This window comes from Bubalus kerabau, chromosome 1 (assembly GCF_029407905.1).
Source record: "Bubalus kerabau isolate K-KA32 ecotype Philippines breed swamp buffalo chromosome 1, PCC_UOA_SB_1v2, whole genome shotgun sequence".
NCBI lineage: Eukaryota > Metazoa > Chordata > Mammalia > Artiodactyla > Bovidae > Bubalus > Bubalus kerabau.
In genome coordinates, this window is record NC_073624.1 from 188922369 (window position 1) to 188941064 (window position 18696).

Here is an 18696-nt window from a genome sequence, read left to right on the forward strand (position 1 = left end):
CATTTTTATGGCCCAACTGATTTCCAAACACAACAGAACTGCAAACCTTGTGTGTCTTAATCTCACTGGGGGTCCCGTGTGCTCAGCCCCCGTGGTCTGGTGTGTGACAATCCGGGGCTCAGCCTCCTCGGGCGCAGGACGCCAGCCCGCTCAAACCCAGAGCCGTGGGCGCCTCTGTGACCGCAGCCACTGCTGGCCCCATAACACTCGTATGCAGCCCCAGATCCTCCCCACCCCAGCCCCGCCACCCCACCCCCCCTTTTTACTTTGAAGAGTTCTCTAATAAATCGGGTAATAAGCATCAGCCGCCTCTCTCTCTCTCTCTGGTGGTCTGGGTGTGAGTTTAAAGACTGACTTTGAAGGAGAACACAAAGAAACCTTAGTAAGAATGACGATAAATAAAATCAACAACGGACCCAAATGCTTTAGTACCATTGGCTTACACTTCAGCTCAAAAATTTTTTTTAAAAGCTGACCACAGGGGACTCCCCTGACAAGCCAGTGGTTAAGACTCCACCCCAGGAGACGCAGATTTGATTACTGGTCAGAAAACTAAGGGAGAAGGCAATGGCACCCCACTCCAGTACTCTTGCCTGGAAAATCCCATGGATGGAGGAACTTGGTGGGCTGCAGTCCATGGGGTCGCTGAGGGTCAGACACGACTGAGTGACTTCACTTTCACTTTTCATTTTCATCTATTGGAGAAGGAAATGGCAACCCACTCCAGTGTTCTTGCCTGGAGAATCCCAGGGACGGGAGCCTGGTGGGCTGCCCTCTATGGGGTCGCGCAGAGTCGGACACGACTGAAGCGACTTAGCAGCAGCAGTAGCAGCAGCAGAAAACTAAGATCCCACATGCTGCCTGGCCAAAAAGATCTTTTTAAATAAATAAAAGCTGACCTCAGGAACAAACACTCCCCAGAGATTGTTCTGCCAGTCCGTCAAACTGAGTAATGCATGGACCCCTTTTAAGGGGAAAATATTTCTCCCTGACTCCCAATTTGAGAAACACTGCATTGAAAACAAGATTCTGTCTCTGAGCAAGCCCTTGACAACCCAGTTTTGATCCCAGACACAGATGGCACAGCTCGTTGGTACACAAGACTAGGCGATCACGACTATGTTCCCCTTATGTGACCATGCTCAAGGATGCCTCCGGATGGGGAAAATAACGTTTTGGGCCAGCCTGTCACCAGGACAACCCATATCCCAAGACAGGCAGTTAACAAGGGTTGCCTCCATGCCACCACCCTCCAACCCGCGGTGCAGCACCAAGCAGAATATGCAAAGCTAGCATCTAGGATGGTGTCTGGAAGTTGTGTTCTACACATTTAAAGAGTTGGCTTAAAGAATTAAGCACCATCCCCTGGGGGTGGGGTTTGGGGAACCCAGAGCAGGACTTTGGGCTCCTCCAGATCTCGGGCTTCCACTCTCACCCCTTTGTGCTCTTGCCCCTGCCTAACGGCCCTGCAGGGACTCCACCTAAAGGCCCCTTATATCCCTCCCCGCTCAAAGCCCTCCCACGGTTTGCCAGCACCCACAGGACAAAGCCGGATGGGCCACCAATGAGCTCCACACTGGCTCTTTGGGGGCGGGATTTTGGCGTGACTCTCTCTTGGCCTCAATTTCCCAATCTATAAAATGAGTTAATGAGGAACTTAAGACGTTATGGAAGTGTTTTTTCAAAGCTTAATCCAAGAAACACAGGTATTGGCAGTGGTGTAGCATGATGAGGACTCTCACAGAGGGTCAGCCCATCATCTAAGACTTTTCGGTCTCCATACCAGCACCCACCCCTGGTCTCCTGGAGCAGCCTGGATTTAAACCTACAGTCTGGAGGCTTCCCCGCCTCAAGACCAGCGAGAGTTCGCCCCCAAGACGTCTCCTAGGCCACGCCCCAGAGACCCCGCCTTCTCTTGACCGCGCCTCCTAGGCCCCTCCCATGCCGGCTCCTCTTCCTCTCTAGGCCGGTTTCTTGGTCCCGCCTCCCCATGCCCCGCCCTTTACAGGTCCTCTTTCGCATTTGCTCCGCCCACTACCCCTCTGATTCGCTAAGGCGCTAGGACCCACCTGGGCCTGCCCCTAGTTTTGCCTGAAGAGCGAATCCCAAATTCTGGCGGCGACAGTCCGGCCGGAGTCCATCACTTAGGCCACATTGAGGACAGTGGAGAGGTTAAGGAGGATCGAAGTCCCCGCGGCATGGGGCGACAGGATGGGTTCCAATCTCCCTGCTCAGGCGTGGGCGGGGCAACCAGGCACGCGCCACAAGAGAGGAAGGCCCCCGGCACAGGCCCCGGGTATTTGTGTCAGCCCCGTCGCCACGGTCCCAGCCGATGGGTCGGGATACACGCTCGCGCTCGCGGTCGGCTGGTCGCAGGGGTCGAAGGCAACGGAGCCGGAGCGGGAATCGGAGCCGAAGTCGGAGCGGAAGCCATGGGCGGCGAAACCGGCGTCGCCGAGACGACGAGGAACGACGCAGACGGAGGCGGAGGAGTCGGGATCGCAGGTAGGGTAGTTGTGTGAGCCGCGCTGGAGGTCCAGCTCCAGGCTTTGGGGAGCTGAGATCCCCTCGAGCTAGTCAGGGAGAGCTTCCTCAAAAGGGGGACGTCTGAGGACGTCGGAATTGACCAGGCAGCGATAGGAAAGCGAGAGGCTCCAGAAGCGAGGAGTTGGGGAATCGATGAGGTCGGAGAGGAAGCGGGAGACCAGATCGTGCAGGCTTGTGTACCGTTGAAGCATTTGAGGGTTATTTAGAGGGGAGCAGGGAGCTATGGAGGATTTCGAACCAAGAAGTGATGTCTGGATTACCTTGCACAATTCCCACTGGTTTTCGCCTGAAGAAGGGACTCAGCGGGACTGCAGGAGTGACACCAAGGAGCAGGAACGTAGTAACAGTTGTCCAGGCAACAGATGATGATGGCTTTCTCGAGGGGAGGCCTTGGGAAGGTACAGTGAGAAAGTGGGTAGATTTGAAAGGGATTTCCGAAGTAAAAGTGACAACACCTGTTCCTGGGGTGTGAGAGAGAACCGTTGATGACAGGTGGCAGGACTCGATTGAGTCCTCGGACTTGTTGCTCGGCTTTCCATCTGCCCACAGCCCTTTTCTTCTGGAGATGGGGGACCTGACCAGACTTGGCTTGAGTCTGCTTGAGTCTGTTCCAACACAAGGGAATCAGCATGGAGATAGGGACTGACTCTCAGAGCTAGGTTCTACTGCTGGCTCAGCCTGTAAATGGCAGTCCCTGCCCCACTTTCATCCAAGTTCTGTCATCTGTGCCCTCAGGATCTCCACGGGGGCTCTGGAAGCATGCACTGTCTCCCATCCCTCCAGCCTGTTCTCCACACGATAGCCAGGGTGGCTGTCATCCACTGATCACCCTCTAGGTTTGAGAAGGTGGCTTTTCCTTTTGAGTCTCATAAGATCACTGTCACCCAGGAATTCCAGGAAGACAAAAGGAGTGAAAATAGTAAAGAGATGGTTTAAACCAGGATTTGGTAAACTACAGCCTATGGACCAAGAATAGCTTTTACATGTTTAAATGTCGAGGGGAGGGGGTGGGATGGGAAAGACAAAAGAGTAGTACTTCATGACACATTAAAATTACATGATATTCAAGTTTTGGCATCTAGAAATAAAATTTTATTGAACAAACTTAGGCCAGTTAGTTCATGTGCTGTTCATGGGCCACTTCTGCCCTGTGATAGCAGAGTTGACTTACTGTGCCATCCACCATCTGACTCTTCACAGAAAAAGTTTGCTGACTCTGGTTTAACATTTAATGTTGATGTTTTAGCAGTGGTTTGTGGGTAGCTATAAATTGTTATTGTCACCTATTGGTTTCTAAGATTTTAGCTATTCACAAGAATCAGCCACTCTAGATAGGTCATGAAAATCAATGTCATTTATGAAGATTTGACCAAGTTTGTAGTTTTTGTTTAAGTAATGCCAAATAATTGGTTTTCAAGGCGTAAGTTTTTTCTCGTGAGCTTAATGGGTGGAGCACTGGACAAAATAAAGACAGATTTAGTTGCTCAAAGGCCCCCAACATTAAAGAATCTATCCCCAGGGTTCGTACTTTGCCTGCCCGCCTCACCTGCCCTGTCAAGGCTCTGTATCGCCGCCAGTCTTGCTCCTGCCTGTCCTATAGAGCCGGCAAACACCACCTTCTTTCTGTAAGCCCTCCCTGGACACCTTGTTGTTGTTTAGTTGCTAATTTGCGTCTGACTCTTTTTGCAATCCCATGGACTGTCGCCCACCACGCTCCTCTGTCCATTGAATTCTCTAGGCAAGAATACTGGAGTAGGTTGTCATTTCCTTCTCCAGGGGATCTTCCCAACCCAGGGATCAAACCCATGTCTCCTGCATTGCAGGCAAATTCTTTACGACTGAGCTGCCAGGGAAGCCCCCCTGGACACCTTGGACAGAGCTTATAGTTCCCTCACCATCTGGCCCAGGCCACCTGCCCTCCTGTCCTCCCTCCCATTCTCCCCCTCACTCACTCTGCTCCAGTTACACAGGCCTGCCTGCTGTTGTTTAAATATGCCAAATGAATTCCTGCCCAAGGGCCTTTGCTCCTTCTGTGCCCTTTGCCCCATCACTCTCTCCAGATCTCCCCGTAGCTCGCCCACACTTCCTCCAGTGTCACCTTCGTAGCGAGCTCCTCTCTGACCTCTACATGCCCTAATGCACTGTCACTATCCTAGTGGCTCATGGTCCCATCTAGTGTCACACTTGTTGATGTGAGCCCCACAGAAGCAGGGACCATCAGTGTTTGGGTCACTGCTATGTTCCCAGAACCTAGACCAGCTCCTGGCCCCCAGCAGGTGCCTGCCCAGTCAGTGGCAGTGGGACAGGTGACTGGCCAGCTGGTGGCAAGCAGAGCTTCGCGGGTTCCCGCCACAGGTCGGATTCAGAAGAGGAGCAACCACGGCGAGGAAGGCAGACCCGGAGCCCCCCTCCTGCCCACCGGCACGCCCAGGACCACTCCTCTCAGTCTGACTCGAGCGATGAGCAGCAGCAGCAGCAGCGGGGCCAGTGGGCTCACCGGCAGCGGCGGCAACGGACACGTTCCTGGTCCCCAGGCTCCTCAGTGTCCAGCTCCGCATCCAGGGACCACTCACAGAGCCCCCGGGAGGCAGCGGCAGCAGCCCTGAGCCAGCAACAGAGCCTGCAGGAACGCCTGAGGCTGCGCGAAGAACGGAAGCAGCAGGAGGAGCTGATGAAGGCCTTCGAGACTCCTGAGGAGAAGCGGGCACGCCGGCTGGCCAAGAAGGAGGCCAAGGAGCGGAAGAAACGGGAGAAGATGGGCTGGGGCGAGGAGTACATGGGTTATACCAACACTGACAACCCCTTTGGTGACAACAACCTGCTGGGCACCTTCATCTGGAACAAGGTGAGCCTCGGGCAGCCAGGCTGGGCCCTTAGTCCTGCTCATGTTGCTTGCCAGTCCTTTCTGCCTTTTGCTTCATACACTGGTTACAGCTTATTTCCAAAGACATTGTTTAGCATTCCCAGTGCATGTGCCCAGATTGTACCTGCCACTGACATTGTGTGCCGGCACGAGCACACACACCAGCTTCCGCCAGCTTCTCCTCTGATGACACTCTCCTGTGGTGTAAAATTTCAGGCCCTCCACCCACAGAACCAGCCTAACCTCAGGCAGAATGGGAGAACAGGGTCTCAGCATCACCTGCAGGGTGGGATTCCATGGTCTGGGCAGAGCTCCATGATGCTGGAGTGGACTGAGCCGATTCTGCAGGCCACAGTTCTGCAGGCAGCCGAATCCCTCAGCCTCACACCCCACATCAGCAGAGCAGGTGCTTCAGCCTGGTGGGTCCCCACCTGGTAGAGCAGTTATGAAGTGTGGGAGGCTGTGCTGGGTGTTCCCAGGGAGGGTGGTGGGAGGAGGCATCTGTCTCAGCGGGAGTGTGGTTGGCCCTTCCAGGCCCTGGAGAAGAAGGGGATCAGCCACCTGGAGGAGAAGGAGCTGAAGGAGCGGAACAAGAGGATCCAGGAAGACAACCGTCTGGAGCTGCAAAAGGTGGGGGTGCCCTGGGGTTCCCTGCTTCCCTCCTGAGGGATTCAAGGGAAGCAGACAGAAAATGAGTCTGGCTCACCCTGGCTTAAGTCCAGAGGGACCTGATTGGCTTTCGTGGAAAGTTCAGGGGAGATTGGCCTCAGGCATGGCTGGATCCAGAGGCTCAGGCAGTGACAGTACCTCAGCTTTGCTGGCCTCCAGGATTTATTCTAAGGCCCTCCCTGCTGGGTGGCCAGAGCAGCCCTGGCCACTAAAGCTACTGTGTCTCTAGTAGAAAGAGGGTTCCCTTCTCCCCCAGGGTCTGTCCAGAGCTTCAGGCATCCCTGGATGGATTCCTGTGTCCAGGGCCAGCCCACTGGGGCCAGGCGCCGGGAACAGTACCCCCCCCCCAAACCTTGGGGAACCCCACAGGCTCAGAGGATAAGGGCAGACCTCACGAGACCCTGTCGTCTGCTGTCCCCCGTCATTCTCTGCATGCACCCTCAGGTGAAGCAGCTGCGGCTGGAGCGGGAGCGAGAGAAGGCCATGCGGGAGCAGGAGCTGGAGATGCTGCAGCGAGAGAAGGAGGCGGAGCACTTCAAGACCTGGGAGGAGCAGGAAGACAACTTTCACCTGCAGCAGGCCAAGCTTCGGTGCTTGGGCTCCCCAACCCCTCCTCCTCCTGGGCCCGCCCCTCGTCCTACTAAACCTGTCCTTCCTCTTCTTCCTCCTCCTGCTCCTGGGCCTGCCCCTCCTCCTACTAAACCTGCCCTTCCTCTTCCTCCTTCTGCTCCTGGGCTCGCCCCTCCTCCTGCTCCTGGACATGCCCCTCCTCCTCCTAGATGCCCCCTCCTCCTGGACCTGAGCGGGTGGGACCCACCCTTGCTCCCCACCCTGCCCCCTTGGCCCTCAAGCTTGCACCTCGCGCCTCCTCAGGGCCCCTCCTGACTCACTTTCTGTCTGCTTCCCTCATCATTGCACTCTCACCCCGTGATGCCAGGTGCTGTGGGTGGTACAAACATACAGCTGAGTAGAGGGTACCAACCAGCCCTGACTGGCTAGGCCCTGGCTGTCCCCAGCCTTTGAGGCGTTTTGCTCATCAGCTTCATCTACAAACAAGGAAAGCGAGGCTCCTGAGGTGTCAAGAGTTGTCTGAGGTCATGTGGGCTGTGCGAGCCTCAGGCCTGGCCCCTACTCACCTGGCTACCCACAGTCCCCAGGGGCTCAGACCCGCCTGGTCACAGGGCTCTCTGGGGTTGGAACAGGGTTAGCCTCTGATGCCCTTCCCCATGCACAGCACTGAGGCTTTAGATCTTTCGCCCAGGCTGTCCTCTCTGCTCCTCTCTTGTGGCCCACCCACTGTTCTTCAGACCCCACCTTGTCCTGTCTCTGCCTCTTTCAGGGCCTGTGCCTTCCAACTTTTCTTGCTTCTCGGCCTGATGCCTCGTTTTGCACAAAGCCTTCCCTGACTGCCGCCCACAGCAGGCTGGGCTCCTCTCCTGGCTCCCAGTCTGGGAGTGAGGACGCAGCCCTGGCTCTGACTCTGCCCTCTGCTCCCTGGCAGGTCCAAGATCCGCATCCGGGACGGACGGGCCAAGCCCATCGACCTGCTGGCCAAGTACATCAGTGCCGAGGACGACGACCTGGCCGTGGAGATGCATGAGCCCTATACCTTCCTCAACGGCCTCACGGTGGCTGACATGGAGGACTTGCTAGAGGACATCCAGGTGCGCCCTGCGGTGTGCCCCCCCACCACCACCTCCAGGCCCCAGGCATGCCCTCACGCCAGCCATGCCCCCTCCTCCAGGTCTACATGGAACTCGAGCAGGGCAAGAACGCAGACTTCTGGAGGGACATGACAATCATTACAGAGGACGAGATCTCCAAGCTCCGAAAGCTGGAGGCCTCGGGCAAGGGGCCAGGTAATGTGGGCCAGGCCAGCAGTGTCGCACCTCTGGGTCTGGTAGGAGCAGGTCAGGTGGCTCCACAGAAGACCCGATTCTCTGCAAGTCTCTGCCTCCCCCCTGGGGTAGCCACAGCCTCATCAGGCCTCTGCAAGCCATCAGGAACAGCTGGTGCTAAGCGAGGGGCTCTTCTGCTGGTGGGGGAGTCTCACCCAGCAGTGTCAAGGGCTTCCTTTAAACAATTGCCTAGCACTTGGGTTCTGTGGTATCAGCACCAGTAGGACTCTTCCGTTTGGGTGTTAAGTTTTCACTGGAGGCTCAGTCTGTTTCAGTGAGAACAGGACCCAACTCCACTTGGTAGGAACCTGTGCTGTATGGAGGGCTTTTTTCTTGTTTGGGGGGTTTTTCTGGCCACACCATGTGTTTTGTGGGGTCTTAGTTCCCTGACCAGGGATCAAACTCATGCCCCCTGCAGTGGAAGCTCCAAGTCTTAACCACTGGACCACTAAGGAAATCTGTGTTCCTTTTTAATTGCTTTTCTTTTCTTCAAAATGATTACATGCATATAATTGCAAAGAGGACAAGCTCTAAAGCAGTGTCTCCCCCCACAGCACTGCTGACATCTGGGCCCAGACCATTTTCTGTGGGCCTGTCCTGGGCCCTGTGGGGTGTGGACAGCCTCCCTGCCCCCACCCACTCAGTGCCAAGAGCTCCCAGTCGTGACAATCACAGATGTTCCCTATATGGCCCAGTGGCCCCTGAGAGGAAGCAGGTTCAACTCTGGTTGAGAGCCACCGTTATAAAAGCCTGTCAGCAACCACAGGAGCCCCACTGCCCCTGCCCCTTGAAGCCACTGGCTTTAACGGCATCCAGCTCCTGGGGGCCTTGAGCCTGTGTTGCTAAGCTCTAAGCCCACTCTCACTGCCCACCCACGGCAGCTGAGGGACAGGCGCCCTCTGTCCCCTGAGCCTGTGTACATGCTGCTCAGACGGGGTGGTCGGGGCTGTTTCCTTCCTCTTAGAGGAGGAGCATCCTTTATCTTCAAAAGTGGAGTTGTGTTTCTGTCAGCCCTCCTCTCGGGGCGCATCCTGTAGTGAGTCCCAGAGAAAGGAAGGGGCTCTGCCATCAGCAGTGCACGTCCAGAGGACTTCCACGGCTGCACAGCAGTTAGGGCCCAGCGTTCCCACTGCTGCAGGCCCCGGGTTCTGTCCCTGATCAGGAAACTAAGCTCCCACAACCCTCACAGTACGACCAAAAAAACCCCGAAACAACAACAGAGAAATGTCCAGAAACAGCTGCTTGGTTGGCAGAGGTGCTGGTTGAGAGGTGCCGCAAGGCCCTTGGACTGGATGACAGCCTGGGGCATGACTCTGGGGGCACACCCAGGCCAGTGAGTGAGTAGCTTGGCCACCAGGGGTGGTCAGCAGCGTCCCCAGAGCCTGGGTGTTCTTCCTGTGCACAGGGGACAACCTCCCGGAGGGTTTCCAGAAGAGAAGTGAGCACACGGTCATCAAACATTCAAAACAGCATCCACCTTTATGGAGTTGACGCCTCAGCTCAGGACCATGGAAGGCATGGGGGATTTTTCACCAATGACCCCACCTTCCGCTTCACTCCTCAGGGGGCCAGACACCTGGGAGGCTCCCATCCGGCCCCCTGCCCCCCTCCCTGGGCCCTTCCTCCCTGTTCCCCTGAGGGTGGGGTTGTCCGCCACCACCCTTCTGGGGCTTCCTGCCTTCACACCAGCAGTGGAACCCTGCTTTCTGGGACCCCACAGCTCTTTTCTGCAGCTTGGCCCCGCACCCTCCAGTAACTTCTAGAGTGAGGCAGGAAATTGTTGGTGTCCCAAATGTCAGGAAGCATTTCCTCTCCCCTCACTGGTGTTTGCAGAGCTGGGGCTGGAGCTTGGCTCTGGCTGTTTTCTTTCTGAAGCACAGCCCCGCCCCAAGGCTGCAGGAAAGTGAAGGGGCATTGTGCCAAGTGTCTGTACCCGGTCCCGTACCCCTGCCCTGTTTCCAGAGCTCCCTGAGTGCCTGGCCCATGGCCCCTCCTGGCCCCTCCCCATCCCCACTGCATCAGTGACCCCTCTGTCCCCTTTCCCCCTGCATGTTGTGGTTGGGGCCCCAGGTGGCTCCAGGTGTCCTCAAAGAGCAAGTGTGTTTGCTTTGGGCCTGATTTCTGAGAGAGGAGGGGAGCTGAGAGGTGTGCCCCACTGTTCCCAGAGCCCTGAGGATGGCAGCCTTCCCCCTTTCCAGTTAAACTGGCCCTTTCCTTTCCTTCCTTCTCTTCCTTCTCTTTTCTTTTTTCTTTCCTGTTGCCCCACCCCCAGGCGCACTGCATGTGGAACTTCCCCACCTGGGGATTGAACTTGTACCCACTGTAGTGGAAGCGCAGTCTTAATCACTGGACCTTCAGGAAAGTCCTCCTTTTTTTTTTCTTTTCCCCTCCCATCACCTCCCCTTCTCACCTTTGTAGATGGGGAATCCTCACTATACAGTAGGGTTGCAGGAGAAAGTGGGTCCTCAGACACCCGTGTGGCCTCCCCAGTTCCCCACCCTGTTAAAGCCCCCTTAGGTCCTTTAGACAGTGGCTTAGCGTCTGTGGCTTCTGTGGATTGTTAAGTTTTCACTGATGGCTCCATCTGTGTCAACAAGCAGAGGCCTGGCTTATATTTGAGTCAGTGCAGGACACGGTCCTGCCTGGCTGGGTGTGAAGGCTGCTGCCAGATTCGGTTTTGGTCCCATGATATATTTGCACCTGCGAGAGACCACAGCCAAGCTGCTGGTCCTACAGGTCCCGCTGAAGCCAGTGCTGCTTGGGAGCCCAACTGCTGGTTGCAGGGTCCCACGCTGGTTGGCTGAAGGGACTCGGGTTCTTCTTGACCCTGTCTGATTAACTGACCTTCTGTCCACTGGCAGGGGTTGGAGAAGCCAGCTTTTGAGCAGGGAACATGAGCTGGTTGCCTGCCCTACATTCACCCAGCCCAGCACAGTGCTAAGCAAACAGCAGCTGGAGGTTCCCGCCCTTGGGAGACTGAGAGTTAGGCCCTTAGGCCAAGGGAGTAGGCTGGTGACTGTGGAAGGCCTCTCAGTGGACGGGACATTGTCTCAGGACTGAGGATGGCTGGGATCTAGGAGGCCGGCTTCATGGGGAAGAACTTACTGCTGGTGGAAAGCTCGCATGGCATGTGCAGAGGCTCTGGGGCTGGGTGGGAGTGTACACAGCTTGCTGTCTGATGAGCCACAAACAAGGAAGCCAACCAGTGTGAGGGACAGGGGTCAGTCAGCCTGTGCCTCGATATCTGGGGCCTCTCAAATGTGAGGGGTTAGGGCCTGGGCCCAGCCCTTACCTGAGCCACCCCTGCCCCACTTCAGGTGAGCGGCGAGAGGGGGTCAACGCCTCAGTCAGTTCCGACGTGCAGTCAGTCTTCAAGGGGAAGACATACAGCCAGCTGCAGGTCATCTTCCAGGGCATCGAGGGCAAGATCCGGGCTGGGGGCCCCAACCTGGACATGGGCTACTGGGAGAGCCTGCTCCAGCAGCTGCGGGCCCACATGGCACGTGCCAGGTAAGCAGGCGGGGCCTCACTGGGGGCACCCCCACCAGCTCCCAGCCGCCTTCCTTCCAGCCTCCACTGAGCACTTAGCCTTTGTTTTCCTGGGTCAGTAGACATCACAGGAAGCCCCAGAGGCCACTGCCTGTCCCATCCACAGGCGCCACTCTCCCAGTGTTTGAATTCTCTGTGTGCTTGGGACCATCGTGTAAACACAGTTCCTGTCTGCCACAGAATGCAGTCACTTCTAAATTTATCCTCTTCCTCGGAGAAGGCAATGGCACCCCACTCCAGTACTCTTGCCTGGAAAATCCCATGGATGGAGGAGCCTGGAGGGCTGCAGTCAATGAGGTTGCTGAGGGTTGGACACGACTGAGTGACTTCACTTTCACTTTTCACTTTCATGCATCAGAGAAGGAAATGGCAACCCACTCCTGTGTTCTTGCCTGGAGAATCCTAGGGATGGGGGAGCCTGTTGGGCTGCCGTCTGTGGGGTCGCACAGAGTCGGACACGACTGAAGTGACTTAGCATAGCATCACCAGTCCACGGTCCTTTTCCGGCCCAGGGCAGGGACCTGCCCTCTCCTGGTGTCTGTCTGTGCTGCAGCCCCTTGCTGCCCTCAACCTGGTCCTTGCTGCAAATTGGGGGTCATGAGAAATCTTGGGTAGGGGCCTTCCCCATGGGGCTTCCGGATGACCGCCTGGCCTGCCCCCCAGGCTCCGGGAGCGGCACCAGGATGTGCTGCGGCAGAAGCTGTACAAGCTGAAGCAGGAGCAGGGTGTGGAGAGCGAGCCGCTATTCCCCATCCTCAAGCAGGAGCCGCCATCTCCCGGCCACAGGTAAGTCCTGGCCTGTCTGTCCCTGCTCCCCAGGACCCTCTTCCGCTGCCGGCCCTGCTCAGCCCAGCCCTCTCTGCAGCCTGGAGCCTGAGGACCCAGCCCCCACCCCGCCTGGGCCCTCGGAGGGCGGCCCTGCAGAGCCGGAGGCCGAAGGGGCCACACCAGCGGAGGGCGAGGCAGACGGGGAGGCGGTGCTCATGGAGGAGGACCTGATCCAGCAGAGCCTGGACGACTATGACGCCGGCAAGTACAGCCCGCGGCTGCTCACAGCTCATGAGCTGCCGCTGGATGCCCACGTGCTGGAGCCGGACGAGGACCTGCAGCGCCTGCAGCTGTCGCGGCAGCAGCTTCAGGTCACAGGTGCGCGGTGGGGGTGCGGCAAGAGGTGGGGCTTCCCTGTTTATGGGGTGGGCAAGGGCGGGGCTTCCCAGCGGAGAAGGGGGCATTGTCCTTGAACCCACTTGGATCCTCCTCCAGCTCTCCTGAGTGTCCCTTGGTTCACTTGCTTGTTTGTCTAAAGGACACGGGGATGGTGGTGGTTATCTCCAGTGCCCGGCTCCGCTCTGAGCTCCTTACATGGCCCATGGGCCCGGGCCTGGGCCTCCCGGGGCAGCCATCATTCCTGGTACAGAGGAGAAACCGCCTCAGGGAGACCGGATCCAAGGTCCCCAGGTGGGCCTCTAACTACCAGGCCCTTCGGGCAACTCAGCAAGGGCACACGTGGTGTTTGGTGCCCACCTGGGAGGACAGGGGGCGCAGGGCAGGCAGGCTGGGAGCGGGGAGTGTGACAGGCAGGGAGGCCGGACGGGGGTGTCCGGGGTCCCAGGTAACGCGCCCCCCACCTCACTCCCTGCAGGCGACGCCAGCGAGAGTGCAGAGGACATCTTCTTCCGGCGAGCCAAGGAGGGCATGGGCCAGGACGAGGCCCAGTTCAGCGTGGAGATGCCGCTGACCGGCAAGGCCTACCTGTGGGCGGACAAGTACCGGCCGCGCAAGCCGCGCTTCTTCAACCGCGTGCACACCGGCTTCGAGTGGAACAAGTACAACCAGACGCACTACGACTTCGACAACCCACCACCCAAGATTGTGCAGGGCTACAAGTTCAACATCTTCTACCCCGATCTCATCGACAAGCGCTCCACGCCTGAGTACTTCCTGGAGGCCTGCGCCGACAACAAGGACTTCGCCACGCTCCGCTTCCATGCCGGGCCGCCCTACGAGGACATCGCCTTCAAGATCGTCAACCGCGAGTGGGAGTATTCGCACCGCCACGGCTTCCGCTGCCAGTTTGCCAATGGCATCTTCCAGCTCTGGTTCCACTTCAAACGCTACCGCTACCGGCGGTGATGGCCGGGACCCCTCCTGGAGCCCCACGACCCAGAGAGGGCTTGTGCAGAGCCCGCAGCCTCCCCTGGCGGGGCCTGGTCCTCGCAGGGCGCCCCCCCCTTCCCTGCATGAACAGGTCCCACTTCCCTGCGGAGCCTACCTGGGAAAGCTGAGGGGACGCACAGACAGGTGGGCCTGTGGCACTGGAGGGGCTGCTGGGGGTTTTCAGAGCCCAGGGACCCGGCAGGTGTCGCCAGACCTCGGTCCCTGGGCTGACGCTGAGCCCCAAGCGAGACAGGCCCCACATCAGCCATCTCAAGTCAGGGCCTCAGGGCCGGCAGGGAACTCACTGGCCCAGGTCGCTGATGGGTGGGTGTGGGACCAGTGGGACCCAGGCTCCAGGGCCTTGAGTGCATGCTCCCCAAGAGGCCATCTGGGGATGTCTGAGCTCTCAGGTCCCCCAGCTCACCCCCTGTGCTGGCTGGGGGTCAGTCTCCTCCCCATGGGCATGGAGGTCCCGTTACTGCCCACTATCAAGTCTGGGAGCAATATCCTTCCATAGCTGCCGCTCCGGGGGCCCCATCTGGCCTGGGCATTCTCCTGTCCCTTAAGGATGCCACCCAGAGCCGCCCTCCTTGTCCCCAAGTCTTGGATGGGGACAGTGGAGAGTCTGACAGGTACGATCTCTCACCAGGTCACAGAGTGCCAGTGGGGCCCCAGGCCGGCCCCCGCTCCTGCCCTGCCCCAGAAACAGGCTGCTTTTTAACAATTTCTTATGGAGACATTTCCAGCCTCAAGTGAGAAGAAGCCTGAAGGGCTGCCTCCACTCCTCAGACAGCGTGGTCCAGACACCTTATTTCATCTGGAAATATGTACATTTCAGGTTGTTTCTCTACAAAGATTTTTTTAGGTGGGGGGAGAAAAATCTTGTTTATTTTCCTTTAATTGGTCTACTTGTGAGAGTGCATGTTTTTTTTAATAAACATTTTATTTTAGAATAATTTTAGATTGTCAGAAATGCCGCAGAGGTCATCTCGCGTTCCCGCCCTCAATGCCCATATCCACACCCAGCTGTCCACATTGCTAACATCTTGTGTAACCACAGTACATCTGTCAGAACTAAGACACCAAACAACCAAGACCTTTTAGAAAACAAGTACAACCCCTAAAAATAGTCGATAACCGTTCCCGAGGGAGCTCCTTGTCATCTGAGGGTTTCCTCCATCTTTGCCCTCTACCCTCACCCCCCAGAAGGAGGGTGCATTCCTAAACACCCCAGGGGGTGCTTAGCTGTTCACCTAACCCAGGGTTCGATGCTCAGCGGTGTCTAGGGACAACTGTGGTTGTCAGGACCTGGGGGACTCCTGGCATCAGGGGTGGGGGCTCCACACCCCACCGTGCCCAGGATGGCCACCCTCAGGGAGTGATCTGCTCCTAGGTCCCCAGCACTGAGACTGACACCCCCAGGTCCCCCAGTCATCTCCCAACCCTGACTTAACTGTCCAGGAGCCTCTGGTTCAGCTCTGGTCTCCACTGATGTGCCCTGCCCCACATGTTCTCATACGTCAGCGACCCGTTCTAGATAGCAGGGCCTGGGGACTCGGGGACGAAGTGCATGTAGTCAAGGGGCGCCCACTCCCCACTGCAGACCCTGGCCCACCCAGCCAGCCTGGCCCTGGAAGAAGAATATCTGTTACAGCAGCATGAAGACACCATCCATCCCCTTTGGGACCCTCCGTGGCCACCACTAATCAATGGCTGATTGCCAGAGCAATCAGCATCCTCTGGGCAGCCGCTTCCAGTTGATCCCTGGCCTGCTCCACCGTCGTGGGAGCAGGACAGGCCCTGGAGCAAGGTCAAGTCTGGGGCAGAGCTTGCTCACCAGATGGGTGAGGCCCTGTTCTGGTCTCAGCATGCAGGCTGTGTGTGGCTGCAATGACCTGGCCTTTAGCAGGCGTTAAGCAGACCTCACACCAGCCGTACCTGACAGCATTTACATCCATTTGGGGAACAGACTCACAGAGGCCCACGTTTTCAAGCCTAGAAACCAGTTGTCAGAGTTAGAACCCAGCCTTCTCCAACCTCCCATTTCCAGCCTCAGGTTCCCTACCTGCCCCAAGAGGAGTCCTCCCAGTCCCAGTGTCTCGGTTCCTCCTCACTTCACTTCTGCAATCCAGGTGGCCTGTAGACCCCAAGGGAGACAGTGGCTCTGGGGGAGGGGAACAAGGCGGCCATGTCCCCGAATAGCTGGGCACATGTTTAGCAGGAGTCCCCAGTCCAAAGGGAGGAGAGCTGCTCCAGGCAAGGGTTCAGGCTGGGGCAGGAGAGGCACAAGGTCTAGGGGTCCCAGAAGGGGCTCTGAAGGTTCCCTTGGGGAGGGCCCTGCCAGGCCTGGGAGGACAGGGCTGCCGGACAGAGAAGGAAGTTGGGCCTGCCTTGCAGAGGAAAAGGCAACAAGTGCTTCCAGGGCAGTGAAGTGAAGTGAAATTCACTCAGTCGTGTCCTACTCTTTGTGACCCCGTGGAAAGGAGCCCACCAGGCTCCTCTGTCTGTGGGTATTCTCCAGGCCAGGATACTGGAGTGGGTTGCCATTTCCTTCTGCAGGGCTTCCTGGGCAGGGCTGAAAGCAAGTCCAGGTGCTGGGCTCTAGGGCACTGGGGAGGCATAGAGGGTAAGTGAGCTGGGTGGGACACAAGCTGGGTGTCAGGAAGACCCATTAGGCAGACTGGAGGCACCACAGCACCCAGCTGCCCCAGGACCCAGCCCCTGCCCAGTGTCCACCCAGCATCCTTCAATTGCCCCCAACCCCCACCTCAGCCTCTTCCTGCCCTTGGCTGAGTGTGAGACTAAGAATAGATGCTCCCCGACTCCCAGCGGAAACCATAGCCCCAGGAAGCCAGTCCTGAGCCTGACCTCTGTTCCCACCATCTGCGGCCCCCCACCCCCACCCCACAGACCATCTCAACGCTTCTCACGACTCCCATGTGCCCTTGACCAGGGCCGGGGCAGAGACCAAGAGACCTCCAGCGGACAGCCTGGGAGGTGGGGGAAGCGCAGAACTCACGGTCAGATCCCACCTGCATGTGGCCTTGGACCCAGTCTTCCTGCCCTCCAGGCCTCAGTTTCCCAGTCTATAAAATGAGCATTTTCGCCCCCTGCCTTGCAGAGTCCTGCTGTGACCCAGGCACTTGCTAATCTCAAGTCAAGTGTGTTTATCTGACCCCTGCCCTGGCTGTTTACCAGAAGGAGCACTGTCCTTTTATCTCAGGGCAGAGGAAGTGGGAACGGAACAATCCTCCTCCATCTCAGCCCACCCTCCCCCCCAATCTGGAGTCCCAGCCCCACATTCTCTGCCCTCCTTACAGTCCCCTGAAGCCTCATGCTCTCTCGTGCTTCCAAAGTTTTGCACATATAATTTCTGCCCTGTCTCTTGGACACATGGAACTCCTATGCATTCCACAAAGCCCCCGTTCTCACAACTTCTGCCCCATCCCCACTCCAGGATGCCTTTCAGACTCACCTCCTGGGCCCCCTTAACCCCGTCTCTTCCTTTGGCCCTGCCCTGAACACAGGAGGCTGGGAATGTCTGTATCCAGCTTTATTTTTCTCCAGCCTGGGGGATCTTTGAGGGCAGATGTGGTTTACAGTCTACCTGGGGCTCACAATTGTCCTACCATATGGGCTGGGGCAAAGAGTTTCCCTAAAGGAAAGGCTGGGAGGAACAAGACTGCCTCCTTTGATGTGAGGGACATCAAGGCTTTACAGAGGAGAGAGCCTCGGATCCAGGGTTCTGCCAGATGCATAGGAGTCAGGGAGACTCCTTGTCAAGGAAGAGGAGTTAGGGTTAACCTGCTGGGGACTCAGACAATAGTATGGAAGAGAGGAGAGGCCGTCTGGAGGGATGGAGAGGCCAGAAGGATAATAGGTGGACCCAGTGGAAGGGAGATCAGGGCCAGGGCAGGAGTCCATCTTTCCCACTCAGAGCCTGTACTGGTGTGCCCCTCCCAGGCCCCTGAGGACTTGGTGGTGTGAGATCAAGGCCAAGGCAAATGGGTTCCAGCCCACTCCAAGCTGTAACTCAGGGCCAATAAGGCCCAAACTCACCCCTCTATGCCCCAACCCTGCCTTCCATGCATCCTCGATGGCCAGTCCCAAACCCGTGGACCTCCTTCACTCACCCAAGGCCCAAGGACTGTGGTCAGGAAGGACTTTTAAGAAGCTTCTCACTTTCCTGCACCACGGTCTGGGTTCAGCCTCCACGCCTTTGCTGTAGCAGCCCCCGACTGCTCACCCTTTACTTTCACAGCTTTGGGCCCATGAGACCCTGGCCCACAGCCCTGAGTGAGTCATGGGGCTTTCAAGGAAGTCCATCCTGTCTGGAGAGTCATTCCCAGCTTCCAGCTCCCTGCCTCAAGCGCGATCATTCCTGCAGTGACGGGCTCTGGGGAGCAGAGCAGAAAGCGTACCTCCCCACATCCACCTCAGGGGCCCAATGCCAGCCTAGGTGCTCCCAGATGCTCCCCCTAGAATGCAGCCGCCCACAGCCCTCCCGCTCACCTGCTCCCGGGAAAACCTGTCTGAGCAGGCTGCCCACGAGGCTTCCGGCTTCAGAGTGCGGTCCTTTCTCCCCTATGAACACCTCTGCACCTCCACCCCCAGCCCTGACAGGGGCCTCAAACAAACCCTACACTGATGAAGCCTCTACTGAGGGGCCAGCCACTCCTCAACCACCACGCACCCCGCGTTCACCAGCTTTGAGCTCTGGGCCTCTGGACCGGGGTCTGGGCACCCTGGGGAGCTGACCCCGCCCCCGCCCCCTCTCGGTCTGGGGTGCTACCCAGACGGTAAATAATGCGGGGCCTGGCGGCTGGAGCGGCGCCGGAAGGGGGCCTAGCTGGGGCCGGCTTGGGGGAGGGGGCGGGCGGAGGCTCCTGAGGGGACGCCGGCCACCCCGGCCGCCGTGCCCCTGCCCCTGCGGCCCGGGATCCCACGGACTCCCCCTCCCCCAGGAGGCCGCGCTGTCTCCCCGGGGGTTGGGGGCGCCCCTTGACCCTCAGC

The 18696-nt window shown here is 57.9% G+C and overlaps 1 protein-coding gene across 1 annotated transcript; it reads left to right on the top strand.

Annotated features, from left to right (window-relative positions):
- The first annotated feature begins 617 nt into the window (after nucleotides 1–617).
- Nucleotides 618–14639, top strand: CACTIN (cactin, spliceosome C complex subunit). The gene is made up of 11 exons (XM_055547165.1): nucleotides 618–2505; nucleotides 4903–5392; nucleotides 5945–6040; nucleotides 6524–6669; nucleotides 7581–7743; nucleotides 7824–7938; nucleotides 11295–11487; nucleotides 12190–12312; nucleotides 12392–12672; nucleotides 13169–13827; nucleotides 14333–14639. Exons 1-10 carry the CDS (start codon nucleotides 2333–2335, stop codon nucleotides 13657–13659), a joined length of 2271 nt encoding a protein of 756 aa, XP_055403140.1. The 5' UTR covers nucleotides 618–2332; the 3' UTR covers nucleotides 13660–13827; nucleotides 14333–14639.
- Nucleotides 14640–18696: the final 4057 nt, after the last annotated feature.

What these genes read in the sequence shown, in the direction of transcription:
- CACTIN (XM_055547165.1), top strand. Translation starts at nt 2,333, where the DNA reads ATGGGTCGGGATACACGCTCGCGCTCGCGGTCGGCTGGTCGCAGGGGT. An exon ending in ACTTGCTAGAGGACATCCAG is followed by an intron (nt 7,744 to 7,823) that starts GTGCGCCCTGCG and finishes CCCCTCCTCCAG; the next exon opens with GTCTACATGGAACTCGAGCA. An exon ending in GGCCTCGGGCAAGGGGCCAG is followed by an intron (nt 7,939 to 11,294) that starts GTAATGTGGGCC and finishes GCCCCACTTCAG; the next exon opens with GTGAGCGGCGAGAGGGGGTC.